The 19,000-nt window shown below is 42.2% G+C and overlaps 1 protein-coding gene across 1 annotated transcript; it reads left to right on the top strand.

Annotated features, from left to right (window-relative positions):
- The first annotated feature begins 1,969 nt into the window (after nucleotides 1-1,969).
- Nucleotides 1,970-18,798, top strand: LOC126237402 (trypsin-1-like). Its single transcript, XM_049947494.1, has 7 exons — nucleotides 1,970-2,071; nucleotides 2,499-2,597; nucleotides 9,061-9,194; nucleotides 13,485-13,576; nucleotides 15,530-15,636; nucleotides 17,604-17,800; nucleotides 18,510-18,798. The coding sequence occupies exons 1-7, from the start codon at nucleotides 2,023-2,025 to the stop codon at nucleotides 18,651-18,653; spliced, it is 822 nt and encodes a 273-aa protein (XP_049803451.1). The 5' UTR covers nucleotides 1,970-2,022; the 3' UTR covers nucleotides 18,654-18,798.
- The last annotated feature ends 202 nt before the right edge of the window (nucleotides 18,799-19,000 follow it).

The raw sequence follows: 19,000 nt of genomic DNA on the forward strand, positions 1-19,000 counted from the left end.
GAGCTGTTTTCAGTACGACTGCGAGCTGTAATATTTTTGACTGAAAGAAGGTATGTGAAAATTATCAAAAGAAGCCTGGAAATTGGCAATTTAAATTTTCAACTGCTGAAATATTTATTGTAATACGAGGCAATGTGCTAACCTCTGAAATACTTGTTGCAGGTGAACCTTGGTATTACACCAACCACGGAATGTCGAAAACAGTACTGAAACCTGGATTTAAAGTTCAAAATGTTGAACTACCGTTGGTACTACCTGGAGTAACAGTAAAATAGCTGAAACTGAAAGATATCAACAAGTTTCTGACTCTTCACTTTGGGGAAAATGGGCTCAAAATGAAGACCTCGCCATCTACAAAAATATGATATTCAATCCAGTACAGAATAGGCCTGAAGAACAATCTGATGATGAAAACGCCGTTGGACACATGGACGATGAAAATGGCTTTTAATTACTTCACAGCAGTTAATAGGACAAATCCCGATTTAAAAAAGTAAATGACTACCCTTAAGGCAATTTTAAATTATGTTTTCTGTAATGTGTGTAGGTTTAATTCAATGTTATTTTTTAACCAGAAATTATTTCAATTGTTTTAAAAACACCTACAGACATAGTTTCCACAAAAATTAAATTTTATACATTTGCTAATCAAACACTGTCTATAACTTTCCCCCTGTTTTATTTTTCAAACTGTCTCTTATCCAAAGTTTTTATTTTCGGATTGTCTCTTATCCATATTTTGGTTACACAATGTCCCTTATCCAGGAGTTTTTTATTTATAACAAAATTTTGAAATAAGTTATTTTTAATGTTCTTTTTAATAACAAAAATAGATAACTAAGAAACATGCAGAAAATTTTGAAGTTTATACGTACGACTGGATTTGTTTAGTAAGTTTCTTACTAATTACCGAAATTTATGCCGATTGGATAAAGGACATTTTGACAGTAAGCGACTCGTATACAGATTTCCTTTTTTTCTGTTTCAAGTTCTCACGCATCGAACTTCTAATAGTATACCTTCCTAGTACTTACATTGTATGGGTTATCGTGGCTTAATTACTTTTGGGAAATAGTTATGTATTTTCCTACGAACACATTTTCTAGGAAAGTTGAATTTCATTGCCATTTCTTTCCTAGTCACACGATTTTTTTCGGATTCGCACTTTGTAGTTAGTATAATACCACATGATACAGGGTGCACTACTTCGCCACCAGCAAAGATACGATTAAGCTTAGACCTCGCACTCCGTCCTTCCCAGACATGGTTTTCAGAACAGAAGATAAGTGACGGTTTTGACGCAGCTGTTACACTTACAGTTTTCATCCTATAAAGTGTGACTATATCACTTCGCGTACTCGTGAACTATGATGACAGTGTGGATACACCGTGCCCATTACGCACAACGGTACTATTAGTAACGTTATTTACATGTTTCCCATATGAATATAGATGTTTGCGACGACTAATCAGGTTCACGTAAATCAATTAACTAATTACTACTGCACTTTTCACACCTTAAATCACTTCTGCTCTGGGTCATATTTTCTAAATGTTGCAGTCAGATCGCGTTACTATATAAATTCACGAGTCTTAACTTACAATATAAGAGGGCATTTCAGTTCGAGGACTATTTCGGACTTACTTTCGCAGGCAATCCGCTTTCAAAACTAAACAAAGAGCTGACACATTCTTTGTCTCTGTATGACTGAAAATAGCAGGATATTCACGTTACCGAGTATCAACAACTGTGCATTCTTGAAGCATTTTCATGAAATTGTAGGAATGGTGCCGAAGTCTTCAGTCATATACACTATCTACAGTCAAGATTTCCGTTACGTGCTCTGACGTTTTATGAACCACCGAAGATAAGAACAGGATGCAGTAATTTCTGCCAGTTATCACTACTCCCAATATAACGCAAGGTCAGCAGCTCACTGGTTACCATGGCTGGATGTGTGTGTGTGTGTGTATATATATATATCACCGAAGCCTGTCTGGAGCACAACACGACTCCTCAAGATGCTCAGCCAGACAGTCCTCGTCCTGGCCCTCGTCGCCTGTGTTCAGGGTGAGTACTCTTAGCGAAACAGAACGCTGTTCTGATACGCATTGCTTCAGTTTTAGTGGAGGAGTAGCTGCGCTGAGCATTTGTGAAGGTTGAAACGCCAATTAATCTGGTATAAAGTACTGAAAACTCCATCTTGCGAGCAGTATTCCACTGACACAATCTCCAAGTAACTTTCTGTGCCATTGTACACTGATTTCTGGCATCATAGCTCTTTTACTTCCATTCTGCAAAGCTGGTCTGAGTGCAACTTTGGGGAAGAGGAGAGAAATGAGAAGCAGTCATAAATGTCAGTTTCCTTAAATGAGTTTGGATGGTTCAGTTGTGCGAAAACTGCTCTCTATATGCAGATACTAGGAGACTACATTCGCTATTTGTGACAGATACTCAGTCTGAAAGGGTTAGCTGGACGTCGGTGTACTTGCTACAGGTTCAGCGTTACCGGTGCGTCGTTTCCCGCACACTGGACCGGCCCGACGTTTCGCTGTCTCCAGGGGACGCATCTTCGGGGGACACGACGCCACCAAAGGTGAGAGTCCATTTGTAAACTATCTTATCTTTCCATAATCCATTTGGTCAAGGATGGATTGTATCCGTCAAGTCTCCTCCATTCTAAACGGTCCGAGAGCTCGAGATCCAAAAAACTTGCATCAACCCAGCATTTGATTGGCTGTTCGGTAGATAGTTTAATACATTGCTCAATCAACACATGCAAAAGTCATTAGTTATGACTACTGCCTGCATTTTACACACGTAATTTGCTAGTCATCTGGACGACACTCTTACTTTATTAACCTACTTGACAGTTGTTACCTAGACGTTTCACTAATTCTGCCAAGTCCACTAATTTAATTTCAGGTTGCCCAAAGACACAGTAGTTGGCGTCGAATGTGGATTATGGCTAAGTCAGAGGAATTAAGATACAAGTTCTACCCTAACATTCTCCCAAAATACTAGGTCCATGGACAACGTTAGTAGCCTCTTAACGCTCTGAGTGCCTTCATCCAATATAGAGGGTGGTCCATCGATCGTGACCTGGCCAAATATGACACCAAATAAGCGTCAAACGAAAAAACTACAAAGAACGAAACTTGTCTACCTTGAAGGGAGAAACCAGATGGCGCTATGGTTGGCCCGCTATATGGCGCTGCCATAGGTTCCAATGGTTCAAATGGCTCTGGTAACTAAAGGAGTTAACATCTGAGGTCATCAGTCCGCTTCCATAGGTCAAACGGATATCAACTGCGTTTTTTTAAAAATAGGAACACCCATTTCTTATTACATATTCGTGTAGTACGTCAAGAAATATGAATGTTTTAGTTGGACCATTTTTTCACTTTGTGATAGATGGCGCTGCAATGGTCACAAACATATAAGTACCTGGTATCACGTAAAAGTCCACCAGTGCAGACGATATTTGGTTTGTGATACATTATCCGTGTTAAAATGGACCGTTTACCAATTGCGGAAAAGGTCGATATCGTGTTGATGTATGGCTATTGTGATCAAAATGCCCAAAGGGCATGTGCTATGTATGCTGCTCGGTATCCAGGACGACATCATACAAGTGTCCGGACCGTTCGTAGTTACGTTATTTAAGGAAACAGGAAGTGTTCAGGTACATGTGAAACGTCAACCACGACTTGCAACAAATGATGGTGCCCAAATAGGTGTTTTAGCTGCTGTCACGGCTAATCCGCACATCAGTCGAAGACAAATTGCGCAAGAATCGGGAATCTCAAAAACGTCGATGTTGAGAATACTACATTAACAACGATTGCAACCATACCATATTTCTATGCACCAGGAATTGCATGGGACGACTTTGAACGTCGTGTACAGTTCTGCCACTGGGCACAAGAGAAATTACGGGACGACGAGAGATTTTTTGCACGCGGTCTATTTACCGACGAAGCTTCATTCACCAACAGCGGTAACGTAAACCGGCATAATATGCACTACTGGGCAACGGAAAATCCACGATGGCTGCGACAACTGCAACATCAGCGACCTTGGTGGATTAATATATGGTGCGGCGTTATGGGAGGAAGGATAATTGGCCCCCATTTTATCGATGGCAATCTAAAAGGTGCAATGTATGCTGCTTTCCTACGTAATGTTCTATCGATGTTACTAGAAGATGTTTCACTGCATGACAGAATGGCGATGTACTTCCAACATGATGGATGTCCGGCACATATCTCACGTGCGGTTGAAGCGGTATTGAATAGCATATTTCATTACAGGTGAATTGGTCGTCGAAGCACCATACCATGGCCCGCACGTTCACCGGATCTGACGTCCCCGGATTTCTTTCTGTGGGGAAAGCTGAAGGATATTTGCTATCGTGATCCACCAACAACGCTTGAAAACATACGTCAGCGCATTGTCAATGCACGTGCGAACATTGCGGAAGGCGAACTACATGCTGTTCAGAGGAATGTCGTTACATTTATTGCCAAATGCATTGAGGTTGACCGACATCATTTTGAGCATTTATTGCATTAATGTGGTATTTACAGGTAATCACGCTGTAACAGCATGCTTTCTCAGAAATGATAAGTTCACAAAGGTACAGGTATCATATTGGAACAACCGAAATAAAATGTTCAAACGTACCTACGTTCTGTCTTTTCATTTAAAATATCTACATGTTACTAACTGTTCGTCTAAAATTGTGAGCCATATGTTTGTGACTATTACAGGGCCATGTACCACAAAGCAAAAAAGTGGTCCAACTAAAAAATTCATATTTCTTTACCTACTACACGAATATGCAATAAAAATGTGGATTTCTATTTTAAAAAAATGCAGTTGATATCCGTTTGACCTATGACAGCGCCATCTAGCGGGCCAACCATAGCACCATCCGGTTTCCCCCTTCAAGGTAAAGATATACAAGTTTCGTTCTTTGTAGTTTTTTCGTTTGACACTTATATCGTGAGATATTTGGCCAGGTCACGATCAATGGACCACCTTGTAGAGGACAAGTATCTAGCCTGTACATTGCTGCCTTCTTCGTGTGAACTGTATGCAGGTGTGTGAAGGACTGCACAGTGGTGAGTTCCTCACAGGGCGAAAGATGTGATTATGGCCACACGAACAGAATTAAAAGACTCTCAACGCGAGACGGCAGGTAGAGTTTTTTTTTTTTTTTGTCATCAGTTTACTGCCTGGTTTGATGCGGCCCGCCACGAATTCCTTTCCTGTGCTAACATCTTCATCTCAGAGTAGCACTTGCAACCTACGTCCTCAATTATTTGCTTGACGTATTCCAATCTCTGTCCTCCTCTACAGTTTTTGCCCTCTACAGCTCCCTCTAGTAGCAGATGTCCTATCATCCTGCCCCTTCTCCTTATCAGTGTTTTCTACATATTCCTTTCCTCTCCGGTTCTGCGTAGAACCTCCTCATTCCTTACCTTATCAGCCCACCTAATTTTCAACATTCGTCTATAACACCACATCTCAAATGCTTCGATTCTCTTCTGTTCCGGTTTTACCACAGTCCATGTTTCACTACCATACTATGCTGTACTCCAGACGTACATCCTCAGATATTTCTTCCTCAAATTAAGGCCGGTATTTGATATTAGTAGACTCCTCTTGGCCAGAAATGCCTTTTTTGCCATAGCGAGTCTGCTTTTGATGTCCTCCTTGCTCCGTCCGTCATTGGTTATTTTACTGCCTAGGTAGCGGAATTCCTTAACTTCATTGACTTCGTGACCATCAATCCTGATGTTAAGTTTCTCGCTGTTCTCATTTCTACTACTTCTCATTACCTTCGTCTTTCTCCAATTTACTCTCAAACCATACTGTGTACTCATTAGACTGTTCATTCCGCTCAGCAGATCATTTAATTTTCTTCACTTTCACTCAGGATAGCAATGTCATCAGCGAATCGTATCATTGATATCCTTTCACCTTGTATTTTAATTCCACTCCTGAACCTTTCTTTTATTTCCATCATTGCTTCCTCGATGTACAGATTGAAGAGTAGGGGCGAAAGGCTACAGCCTTGTCTTACACCCTTCTTAATACGAGCACTTCGTTCTTGATCGTCCACTCTTATTATTCCCTCTTGGTTGTTGTACATATTGTATATGACCCGTCGCTTCCTATAGCTTACCCCTACTTTTTTCAGAATCTCGAACAGCTTGCACAATTTTATATTGTCGAACGCTTTTTCCAGGAGCGACAAATCCTATGAAAGTGTCTTGATTTTTCTGTAGCCTTGCTTCCATTATTAGCCGTAACGTCAGAATTGCCTCTCTCGTCCCTTTACTTTTCCTAAAGCCAAGCTGATCGTTACCTAGCGCATTCTCAATTTTCTTTTCCATTCTTCTGTATATTATTCTTGTAAGCAGCTTCGATGTATGAGCTGTTAAGCTGATTGTGCGATAATTCTCGCACTTGTCAGCTCTTGCCGTCTTCGGAATTGTGTGGATGATGCTTTTTCGAAAGTCAGATGGTATGTCGCCAGACTCATATATTCTACACACCAACGTGAATAGTCGTTTTGTTGCCACTTCCCCCATTGATTTTAGAAATTCTGATGGAATGTTATCTATCCCATCTGCCTTATTTGATCGTAAGTCCTCCAAATGTAATGTAGCTCCGTCTTTAGGCCACAAGTGGCCCTTCCGGGACCGTCCGGCCGCCGTGTCATCTTCCGAGGAGGATGCGGATAAGGAGGGGCGTGTGGTCAGCACACCGCACTCCCGACCGTTAGGACGGTATTCTTTGACCGAAGCCGCTACTAATCGGTCGAGTAGCTCCTCAATTGGCATCACGAGGCTGAGTGCACCCCAAAAAAGGGCAACAGCACGTGGCGGCGGGATGGTGACCCATCCAAGCGCCGGCCACGCCCGACAGCGCTTAACTTCGGTGATCTCACGGGAACCGGTGTAGCCACTGCGGCAAGGCCGTTGCCGGTAAGTCCTCCAAAGGTCTTTTAAATTCCGATTCTAATACTGGATCCCCTATGTCTTCTAAATCGACTCCTGTTTCTTCTTCTATCACATTAGACAAATCTTCACCCTCATAGAGGCTTTCAATGTATTCTTTCCACCTATCCGCTCTCTCCTCTGCATTTAACAGTGGAATTCCCGTTGCACTCTTAATGTTACCACCGTTGCTTTTAATGTCACCAAAGGTTGTTTTGACTTTCCTGTATGCTGAGTCTGTCCTTCCGACAATCATATCTTTTTCGATGTCTTCACATTTTTCCTGCAGCCATTTCGTCTTAGCTTCCCTGCACTTCCTATTTATTTCATTCCTCAGCGACTTGTATTTCTGTATTCCTGATTTTCCTGGAACATATTTGTACTTCCTCCTTTCATCAATCAACTGAAGTATTTCTTCTGTTACCCATGGTTTCTTCGCAGCTACCTTCTTTGTACCTATGTTTTCCTTCCCTGGCGCATGGAATATTCCATTTCGGAAATCGTCAGGGAATTCAGTATTCTGAGATCCACAGAGTCAAGAGTGTACCGAGAGTACAGAATTTCAGGCATTACCTCTGACCACGGGCAAAGCAAATGCTGAAGGCCTTTAGTTAACGGCCTAGAGCAGCGGCGTTTGCGTAGAGTTGTCAGTGCTAACAGACAAGCAACCGCAGAAGTCAATGTCGGACGTATGACGAATTTAGCCGTAGGACGGTGCTGCGAAATTTTGTGTAAATGGTCTATGGTAGCAGACGACCGTCGCATTTGCTGACAGCACATCATGACTTACAGCACCTCTCCTGCGCTCCTGACCGTATCCGTTGGAAGCTAGACTGCTGGAAGACCGTGGCCTGGCGTGATTCCTGATTTCAGTTGCTAAGGGCTGATGGTGGGGTTCGAGTGTGGCGCAGACCACCCGAAGCCATGGACCCAGGTTGTCAATGAAGCACCGTGCAAGTTGTTGGTGGTTCCTAATCGTGTGGGCTGTGTTCACGTGGAATGGACTGGCTCACTGACTGGAAATGTTTATGTTCGGTTATTTCATTTGCAGCCATTCATGTTCCTCATGTTCCCAAACAACGATGGATTGTTTCTGGATGACTATGTCCATGCCACCTGGACAAGTTTGTTCGCGTCTGGTTTAAACCTTCATGAGAGTTCAGGTGAATGATTTGGCCACCCAGATCACTCTACATGAATCCCATCGAACATTTGTGGCACACAGTCGAAGGGTCAGTTCGTGCACAAAAGCCTGAACCGGCAACACTTTCCCCATTATGGATGACTATCGAGGAAGCATGGATTAATATTCCTGCAGGGGACTTCAAAAACTAGTTAAACCTAACTAACCTAAGGACATCACAAACATCCATGCCCGAGGCAGGATTCGAACCTGCGACCGTAGCGGTCTTGCGGTTCCAGACTGCAGCGCCTTTAACCGCCCGGCCACTTCGGCTGGCCAGGGGACTTCCAGAGACTTGTAGAGTCCATGCTACGTCGTCGAGTTTCCGCGTCCCGCTGAGCAAAAAGAGATCCAGTGTCTTCTGTCGTCTCAGTGTAAGCACAGGGCACCTTTCACTCTGTAACCACCAGGTCATTGATGTTCCTGCATGATCAAATACCCAGCACATTATCACCCAGGTGTCTAATTTTTACATAGACTCATGTCGTGAGAGGTAAATAATATTGCTATCACTGCAGTGAAAATTTACATTTTTAATTGCAAATAATTGCCACGAACACGTTATTTAAGCCTCAGAATGAATCTAACTACAAAAGAATTAGACTCATGAGTATAATAATGAAAAGACGACCATATTACTAAATTATGTTGTTATATCTCACCTGTTGTTAACTAGTTATTCAGTTTCATCACTGTATCATATTTTCCTTGCAACGTTATAAATTTCAAATTCCTCTCCTTGGGTAGCCTAACGAATCAAAGACATGCGCCAGTACTAATGGTGATAGGGTTGTTACCTGGGGACTTCAGACGCGACGCCTAAGCAGACGCGTACTAACAACGCGTGTTGTTGATCTTCTTCGCAGGCCAGTTTCCTTACCTGGTGTCCCTGCACCACGACATCCTGGGTACTCAGTACCACGCCTGTGGCGGCTCCATCCTCACCAGCAATGCCATCCTCACCGCCGGTCACTGCGCTGTGGACGATACAGACGTTTTCGTGAGTATGCCTTTACCAGTGTTTCACACTACACTTACTTTATCATTTCCCCACAGATATTTCGTCGACATGGAGGGTTTACACCTACTAGTTCCACATGTGAAACCTATGTAAGAGGAAATGTATTGTGACTTGAACCACAGTTTTGAATTTGTCCAGACATAAAGAACGTTTCCTGGTATTACGGAGCAATAACCTTAATTTTTCATAGTAAACATGGCTTGGAATATAATGCAGCCAAACGACTTGCTATTAATTTCAAGTTTTCCCCGTGTATCTAATTTGTCTTGCAAGTACCTTTAGCTTGGAGGAAGATTACTAACTCTCTAACAGTTTAAAGCACACTTCAGGAAAACTAAATCAAGTCTTTCTGTTGTTGTTGTGGTCTTCAGTCCTGAGACTGGTTTGATGCAGCTCTCCATGCTACTCTATCCTGTGCAAGCTTCTTCATCTCCCAGTACCTACTACAGCCTACATCCATCTGAATCTGCTTAGTGTATTCATCTCTTGGTCTCCCTCTACGATTTTTACCCTCCACCCTGTCCTCCAATACTAAATTGGTGATCCCTCGATGTCTCAGAAAATGTCCTACCAACCGATCCCTTCTTCTAGTCAAGTTGTGCCACAAGCTCCTCTTCTCCCCAATTCTATTCAATACCTCCTCATTAGTTATGTGATCAACCCATTTAATCTTCAGCATTCTTCTGTAGCACCACATTTCGAAAGCTTCTATTCTCTTCTTGTCTATTTATCGTCCACGTTTCACTTCCATACATGACTACACTCCATACAAATACTTTCAGAAACGACTTCCTGACATTTAATTCTATACTCGATGTTAACAAATTTTTCTTGTACAAAAACGCTTTCCTTGCCACTGCCACTCTACATTTTATATCCTCTCTACTTCGACCATCATCAGTTATTTTGCTCCCCAAATAGCAAAACTCCTTTACTACTTTAAGTGTCTCATTTCCTAATCTAATTCCCTCAGCATCACCCGACTTAATTCGACTACATTACATTATTCTCGTTTTGCTTTTGTTGATGTTCATCTTACACCCTCCTTTCAAGACACTGTCCATTCCGTTCAACTGCTCTTCCAAGTCCTTTGCTGTCTCTGACAGAATTACAATGTCATCGGCGAACCTCAAAGTTTTTATTTCTTCTCCATTGATTTTAATACCTACTCCGAACTTTTCTTTTGCTTCCTTCATTGTTTGCTCAATATACAGATTGAATAACATCGGGGATAGGCTACAACCCTGTCTCACTCCCTTCCCAACCACTGCTTCCCTTTCATACCCCTCGACTCTTATAACTACCATCTGCTTTCTGTGCAAATTGTAAATAGCCTTTCGTTCTCTGTATTTTACCCCTGCTACCTTCAGAATTTGAAAGAGAGTATTCCAATCAACATTGTCAAAAGCTTTCTCTAAGTCTACAAATGCTAGAAACGTATGTTTGCCTTTCCTTAATCTTTCTTCCAAGAGAAGTCGTAGGGTCAGTATTGCCTCACGTGTTCCAACAGTTATAGAATTAAATAATTTTATACCAATAAAAGGAAGCGATATTATGAGTCTTCAAATAAAATAGGCGAAGCATGCGCTCTTAGCGAATCAATAGCTTATCTATGTGCGATTACCGAAAGGATGTCAGGTTGTACAGAACACATCCTTAAAACATTTTCTTAGCAATGAAATGTTTAAAATCCAAGAAGCGAACATTTGGGTGAAATCTAGCTCGACTCTTGCGGAGATAACGGTAAGACAAGAGAAAACGACATATCACGAAAGAATTATCAGAATGCTACTAAAATCGCTGGATGTGATGGAGATATACAGAGAAACAAATTATTTCAGTTACAGAAAAATTGGATGATTTATTCAGGAGAAGGAGCTTCACAAATGGAGCAAGTGAATAACGAGTTGGCCCATATTTAGCCCTTATGAAAGCAGTTATTCCGTTTCAAATTGACTGATTAAGTTGTTCCTGTGGGATATCGTCCACACATTCTGTCCAACTGACGCATTAGGGGAATGGTGGGCCCTGCCCATACCAAACCAAATATTCTGAATTGGGGAGAGATCCGGAGACACTGCAAGCACGGTCTTCGGTGGTCATCGTATCTACATGCAAAACGGGACTTATCACTGAATTCTGCTCGAGTCAATGACATTCCATGCCGGATATATGTCTGGAGACGACTCAGATTCCGGTGGAATATTAACCTGACTGTCGCTCAACATACTGCACTAAAACAATGGGTGATGGTCTGGCGTGTAATTTCTTTTCCCTGCAGGACCACTTTGGTTGGCACCCGCTACATCCTTACAGCACAGCTGTACCTCGATATTCTACGCCCCGTTTTTTGGCATTCTACAGAAAGCCATCCTGGGCTTACAATCCAACAAGATAATGCCCACCCGGATACGGCGAGTGTTTGTACTGCTTGACTTCGCGCTGCCAAACCCTACGTTGGCCGGCATGGTCGCCGGATCTCTCCCCAACTGAGAACGTTTCGAGCATTTTGGCCAGGGCCCTACCACCACCTCGGTACTTTGACGATTTAACGCGCCAATTAGAATTTGGGGCTATATCCCTCACGAGTACATCCGACAACACTACCGACCAATTCCAAGCGGCATAATTGCTTGCACAAGAGCCAGAGGTGGACCAACGCATTGACTTGCTCAGTTTGTGAAGTTTTTCCTCTTCAATAAATCATTCAGTTCTCCTGAAATGGAAATCATTTGATTGTCTGTACATGAATTTTACGTCTACCGACTTCCTTCCCTCTCGGATTATGTCTTCGAGATGCACAGTTTTTTTGTGTCTTGGATCATATTTTGTAAATTATCTTAGTCTCAGTGTAACACTGGCTAATTTATTTCAACTGTACCACAACTGATTTTAATGAACAATAAGATATATCAAGCGGGTATCAATGATGTATAATTTATGTCGAGAATAACAGCAAAAAGGATAAGGTTATTGAGAGTAATACAAAATTCCATCGACACTTCTCACTTACAAATGGAAAAAAAAATGGTTCAAATGGCTCTGAGCACTATGGGACTTAACTGCTAAGGTCATCAGTCCCCTAGAACTTAGAACTACTTAAACCTAACCAACCTAAGGACATCACACACATCCATGCCCGAGGCAGGATTCGAACCTGCGACCGCAGCGGTCGCGCGGTTCCAGACTGTAGCGTCTTTAACCGCTTGGCCACCCCGGCCGGCTACAAATGGAAAGATGATATGAATTACTGAAGCAAACAAATTAAGGTTTTTTTCTTTACTTGCACGGCTAACTGCCCTTTGGATGTTAAGGTATTGGCTGTAGAAATGGTTGATCCACATGACAATGAAGAATCAAAAATTTCTAAAGAGGTTTTAAAAGTGTAAATCCGTTAAAGAGTGGTCGATTGTACGTACAGACTATTTAAAGGGTGACAATTATGGAACTATATGAAAAAAACGTAAATTAGTTACAAACCACGGCTTACACACACTTTACTCAACATGTAAGCGTTACTAAAGATATTCGAATTTAGGTTATGACATGTTCGATATGCCTGCCATCATTGGCGATGGTGTGGCTCAGACGAATAGCGAAAATGTACATGACTCGCTGAATTGCCGGAACATCGATGTTGTCGATGACCTAATCAATGGCCGTTTTCAGCTCAGTAATGGTTTTGGGGATATTCCTGTACACCTTGCCTTCAATATAGCCTCACAAAAAGGAATCCCATATGATCAGATCCGGGGAATATGGTGGCCAATCGAGGCCCACGCTAGTGGCTTCGATCGTCTTGCATGAACTAAACCTTGTCGAAGTCAGGGTCACTTTGGATAATGGGGATAAAATCATCTTCCAAAAGCTTGACGTACCGTTCGGTAATCACTGCGCCATCAAGGAACATCGCACTGATTATTCCGTGACTGGGCATTCCTCACCACACAGTTACTCGATGATGGTGAAGAGACTTCTCGATCGCAAAATGCGGATTCTCAGTACCCCGAAATGCCTATTTCGCTTATTGACGAACCCGGCCGAATGAAAGTTGGCTTCGTCACTAAACCAAACGATGCATCCGCATACTAGTTCCGATCATGCCCCGAGGCCAACCGCGGAGTTTGAAAGTCCTAACGCAAACCGTTCACAAGTTATGACGATTTTCTTTCATATACGTTAGTAATTGTCACCCTGTACTTTCTCCCAAGGCATTCGATAAATTGCCATGCGCTCAGTCGGAATCACGGTGTAATATCTGGTTGACAGGCCGTGGCCGGAGAGCACGACTTGAGCAGCGATGAGGGCACTGAGCAGGAGATCCGAGTCTCACAGCAGATCGTGCATCCTGACTTCGCTGGGTGAGTACGTTACCTGGAAAAGTCTCCGTCCAACGCCATTAATAGAAGTAGGACAATTTCAGGAGCGTAGTGCATCGTTGTTGAAGTACTTCTTTGTTGTTTTTCCATGGAATTCTAATTCGTTGTTGTCACACTAGTCAGCTGAATTTGTATTGCATTTAAAATGTTATTTTAACTGAAGTAAAAGAACAGTTAGTTCAGTGTCTAAATCTGCGACTGAATTTTTTCCGTAATTCAGGGGTATCAAAAAGAAACATCCGACTTTGCACGTCTACATTTCTGAAACTAATACATATACAATGAATTTTCTTTTTTGATGAACGGAAAACTCAAGAAGTTTTTTTTCATACCTTTTCATAAGCGTTCAATATGCCACCTTTACGATGGGGCATACATCAATGCGGCATTCAAATTGTTCCCACACTGCAGCCAGCATGTCTAATCGTTCAAATGGCTCTGAGCACTATGGGACTTAACATCTCAGGTCATGAGTCCCCTAGAACTTACAACTACTTAAACCCAACTGACCTAAGGACATCACACCCATCCATGCCCGAAGCAGGATTCTAACCTGCGACCGTAGCAGTCGCGCGGTTTCAGACTGAAGCGCCTAGAACCGCATGGCCACCGCGGCCGACCCAGCATGTCTCTTGTTAAGCTTCGACAGCAGCTGTTACGCGATGTCTCAGTTCATTCATTCTTGTTGCTAACGGAGGCACATAAACAGAGTCTTTTATAAACCCCCACAAGAAATAATCACAAACAGTCAGTTCCAGTGAACTTGGAGGCCAGTAATGTAAGGCTGAATCATCAGATCCAATGCGACCGATCCATCGTACAGTAACTTTTGATTTAAAAATTCCCGCACTTCCAGACGCCAGTGCGGCGGTGCCTGTGTCCTGTTGGTAAATGAAATCGTTGGAATCAGTCTCCAACCTTGGCGAAAGAAGTTGTCAAGCACATCGAGATATGTGCTTCCTGTAACAGTGTTCTCGGCGAAGAGAAATGGACCGTACACCCTGTACAAAACAACACCGAATTTTGGAGAGTCCCTCAGGTTGTACAACGTCATTTGGTTGTTCCATATGCCATATTCTCACATTATGATGGTTCATCTTTCCATTTAAATAGAATGTTGCCTCATTACTATCGTCCACCATCTTGCCAAGAACGAAATTACAGAACTCCAACTCCACTCGTTGTTGTTTGTCACCTTTACGAAGAGCTTGAAGTAGCTGAATTTTGTATGCTTTCATGAGTAAACGTCGACGCAACCCACGCCAGATGGACATCGGGGGCATACTGAACTGTCGAGCTACACGGCGAACCGATTTCTGCCAACTCCTTGTGAAACTATGGCTGACGCGTTCGACGTCTGTCTCAGACACCTGAGGACGGTCCGGCGATTTGCCTTTACACAATCAATCACTCTCTCGGAATTGTTCATGTCATCGTCTAATGCTCTTTGCTGTAGGAGGATCTACACCATAACAAGTACGAAAGTCACGCTTAACAGTTATTACTGACCCACACTGCAAAAACGTAGGACACAAAGCACTTTTTGTTCTCCCGACACCAATTTTACTTGAAATGAAGGGGACGCACACTGCTGCTACCTAGTGGGAACCATGTAAAACTCGAGAGGATGCTCTTTCTAACAGTATGCTGTTGACGCACATATCTCAAATAACGAAATAGTTTTGATTTTTTAAAAATCGGATGATTCTTTTTGACAGGCCCTACACTTCGTAACAGTAATAAATTACGCTGCCTGCAAGAGTAAAATTAATGTTGTTACTGTCGAATAGAAATTCAGTTCACCACATGATGTTGTATTTTGTTAGCGACTCATATATCAATAAGAAATTTTTCAACATAATTCAACAGTTATGAATGTCTAAACAATGCTGTTAGCGTTATACAGTGCTTATGGAAAACGTTATTTTTCCTCAGTGGAGTAGCTCCAAACGACATCGCGGTCTTCATCCTGGAGTCCTCACTGTCTCTGGGCACGTACGTCCAGACCATCGGCTTGCCGACCTCTGGTTCACTACCTGCAGGTATTCCAACTCTGAACCACAGCTGTTACTTCACTCGTAGAACGTAAACTGTTTATCCTAATGTCATAACTGTTTAGCAATCACAATCGTTGTCAAGTAGGAGCCAAACCGGCACCTGTTCAGAGAAATGTACACAACTTTCATGAGCTGAGTAAGGGAGAAATACAAAGGAAATATCTTTTGTTATTGATACACTAATACATGTTTAATATTGTGGTTATAGCAAAATTTATTAACTGTTGCAAGTGACTTGGGACGATGAGTGCGTTTCTGCATTGTATTGGGTTATTACTCCGTTGTAGTCACTGTGCAAACAACAAAGTTTCCATTAACAAAATCACTTCTATGTAAGGAGAGAAAACTCAGACGTGAATAAATATAAGGACATTACCTTACCAGAGCTTTCGGTGCTTCTGGGAAAACGATGTATAAAGGACTTGTATATAAACGACTTGATATGTATACATCTCTGTAAACATGTGTTCGTTGCCAGAGTTGCATGAGACCTTGAAGATGAAATAATCGGCAAACTTCAAGGATTATTTTGTATATTAGTCACTTGCAGCACTATAAAGAAACGCATAAGCAGTAAACGTCTTCTTTGATATAAGAAAAGATTGACAAAATACAATCTTTTTAAGCCTCGTCGTGGTCATCGGAAAATCACAAGCTTCCATTCCGGGAAAAGTTACAAAGACAAGTTAGTTACGAGGGTCGTTCAGTAAGTAATACACGATATTTGTTTTTCTCAGAAGATATTTATTGTCAAGAGTCAGAATTTGATGACAATATACATCAACATGTTTCGTTGTTGTCCTACTTTTCTAAGTAGTCTCCATCTATCGCTGTACCCCAACGTTGTGGAAGAGCATGTATTCCCTGCTGGTAAAAGCTCTTCTTCTGTAGGGGTAGCCACGTTTTCAATTATGCCTCTGATTTGATGGTTGACCCTCTTGGCATCACATACACAAGAATGACGCCATCAAAATCCCAAAAGACTGTCACCATGACTTTTCCAAAAGATAGGGTTGTTTTGAATTTCATCTTTAGTGGTGAATAAGGATGATGCCACGCCATGGACTTCCTTTTTTTTCCGGCGCAATGTGGTGCACCCAGCTTTCGTCTTCCATAACGATCCGTGACTGAAAGGCCTCTCCGTCGGTCTCAAAACGCGCCAGCAATTCAGAAGGAATGGCCTTGCTTTGAATGTTGTGGTCCTCTGTGAGAATTCGTGGAACACAACATGAGCACCTCTTTGAAAATCCGAGAGTCTCGATCATTGCTGATGCACTTCAAATGCTGAACGGCAACTGTAGAGCCAATTGTGGTGTTGTGATGTGCCGGTCGGCAGGAATAATGGCATCCGCACGAGTCGGCATGTCTGGAACAGTGGCTGTGACAGGACGTCCCGAGCGTGGCTAATCATGAAACTCTGTTTATGCATCACCTAAGGCTGTAACTTCCTTTACCCATTGCCCTGCTGTACTCCTGTCAACTGCAGCACCGCCAAAGATTGCACAGAATCGTTTATGGATGTTGGCCACGGTTTCTTTTTCTGTACACAAGAATTCAATAACAGCACGTTGCTTGTAAAGTGAGTCGAATGTAGACGCCATTTTGACGCTGTACTACGACTCTGCCATCTGCCAGAGCATTCCAAACTTCACCGGCACACAGAACAAAGGACGTTTGTCTCTGTATATTAATGGCTTTTTCTTAAAAAAAATTGGGGCATTACTTATTAAACGATCCTCGTACGTCTTTATCGAAGGTACCATAGGGACATTCATCTCGATAAATTTGCATCAATGACGGGAAATGTGGATATGAATGAGCTAATGGGAGCATCAGAACAGCCTCCGAATGCAAAGTAAATAGTTGGTTAAATTCCCTTCAAACCTATTATGACTACCCAATGAATGACTGATATTGTCTCACTAGACCTCTTGCTTTCGATTTGACAACAGGTGGATCAACCGCCGTCACTGCTGGCTGGGGTAGAACGGAGACCGCTGGCGAACCTAACATTCTGCAGACCGTCGACGTCAGCATCATCGACTACGAAACTTGCAGCCAAGATATCGACGAACTGGGTTTCGGAAACCCGCTTACAGACACCATGATCTGCACGGGACCTCTCTATGACGGCATCTCTGTCTGTTCTGTAAGTCACGACTTGCAATATTTCAGTTTGCTTAAACAAGGAATTACTTAACTTTAGATTAATTTACTAACTGCGATCTAGGTATGAAAGGCTTTGCAAGTCCTTTGCATTATCTAAAACTTTGTTTAATCACGGAAATTACTTATTTTTAAATTTGTTTATTAACTATGGTCTAATCGTAGAAGATTTGCACGCACTTTATACTAGTATTTAGCCTGTGACAAAGGAACTTGACTATATACGATTTTCGGAAGCAGCATAGTAACCGTGGTTAATCGTGTACCACAAACGCATCTTAATTTTGCTGTTTATGCTGTCTTCTACGTAACTTTGCTTCAAATTTTCAAGCCATTACTGTGCTTCATTTCAGAAAATGGATTCTTGCATTTACTGTTACGTTAAACATCTACGTTTCATATATTCGCACTAAGGAGCCAGTTTTGTTAAACAGTTCCGATCATTTGAAAATTGCCTACGGACGGGAACCAGAGGGTTATTTAATGTACGAAAGTGGTGCTGTTATTTATTAAACATTAACAGGCCTCTGTGTGTCGCTGTGGTTTGTTCTTAAGCTAAGATTTTTTTTTCAGGTTGCTGTATCTTCTATAAATGCAGAAATGTAACAGATATTGTTGGATAATCTAACACTAACGGTACAGCTTATTCTTTGTAGAAGCACTGAGATTTTCTGCTCACTCCTTGTGCTCAGGGAGACTCTGGTGGCCCCCTGGTGCAGGACGGCGTGCTGATCGGCGTGGTGTCCTGGGGACTGAATATGTGCGGATACCCGGGCGCACCTTCCGTCTACACAAGGGTATCCGCTCACCTGGACTTCATCAGCGAAAATCTGTGAAGGAGCACTTCACGAGTCCAAATGATATTACGTGCCATAACATAAGTCCTCAGACAGCAGTTCATTTCACTTTACGTTATCATTGTAAGAACTACAACCGAATTTCAAACGTCTTCCATAATAAATCTACCATTCCCAAACAGTATTCACCTATTTTACTTCTACCAAACCGTTTGTTAACCTAATAGCTTATGTTCCTATTTTTATTTACAGACATTTTTCTATTTTGCATGTCTAGTTCTGCTGGACCAAATTGAGTAGCAGGTCTCCAAGGTCATGGAACGTGTCAGTACATGAAATTACAACATAAAAGTAATAACAGATAAAATAAAATGTTTATGAAACCA

This window comes from Schistocerca nitens, chromosome 2 (genome assembly GCF_023898315.1).
Source record: "Schistocerca nitens isolate TAMUIC-IGC-003100 chromosome 2, iqSchNite1.1, whole genome shotgun sequence".
Lineage (NCBI taxonomy): Eukaryota > Metazoa > Arthropoda > Insecta > Orthoptera > Acrididae > Schistocerca > Schistocerca nitens.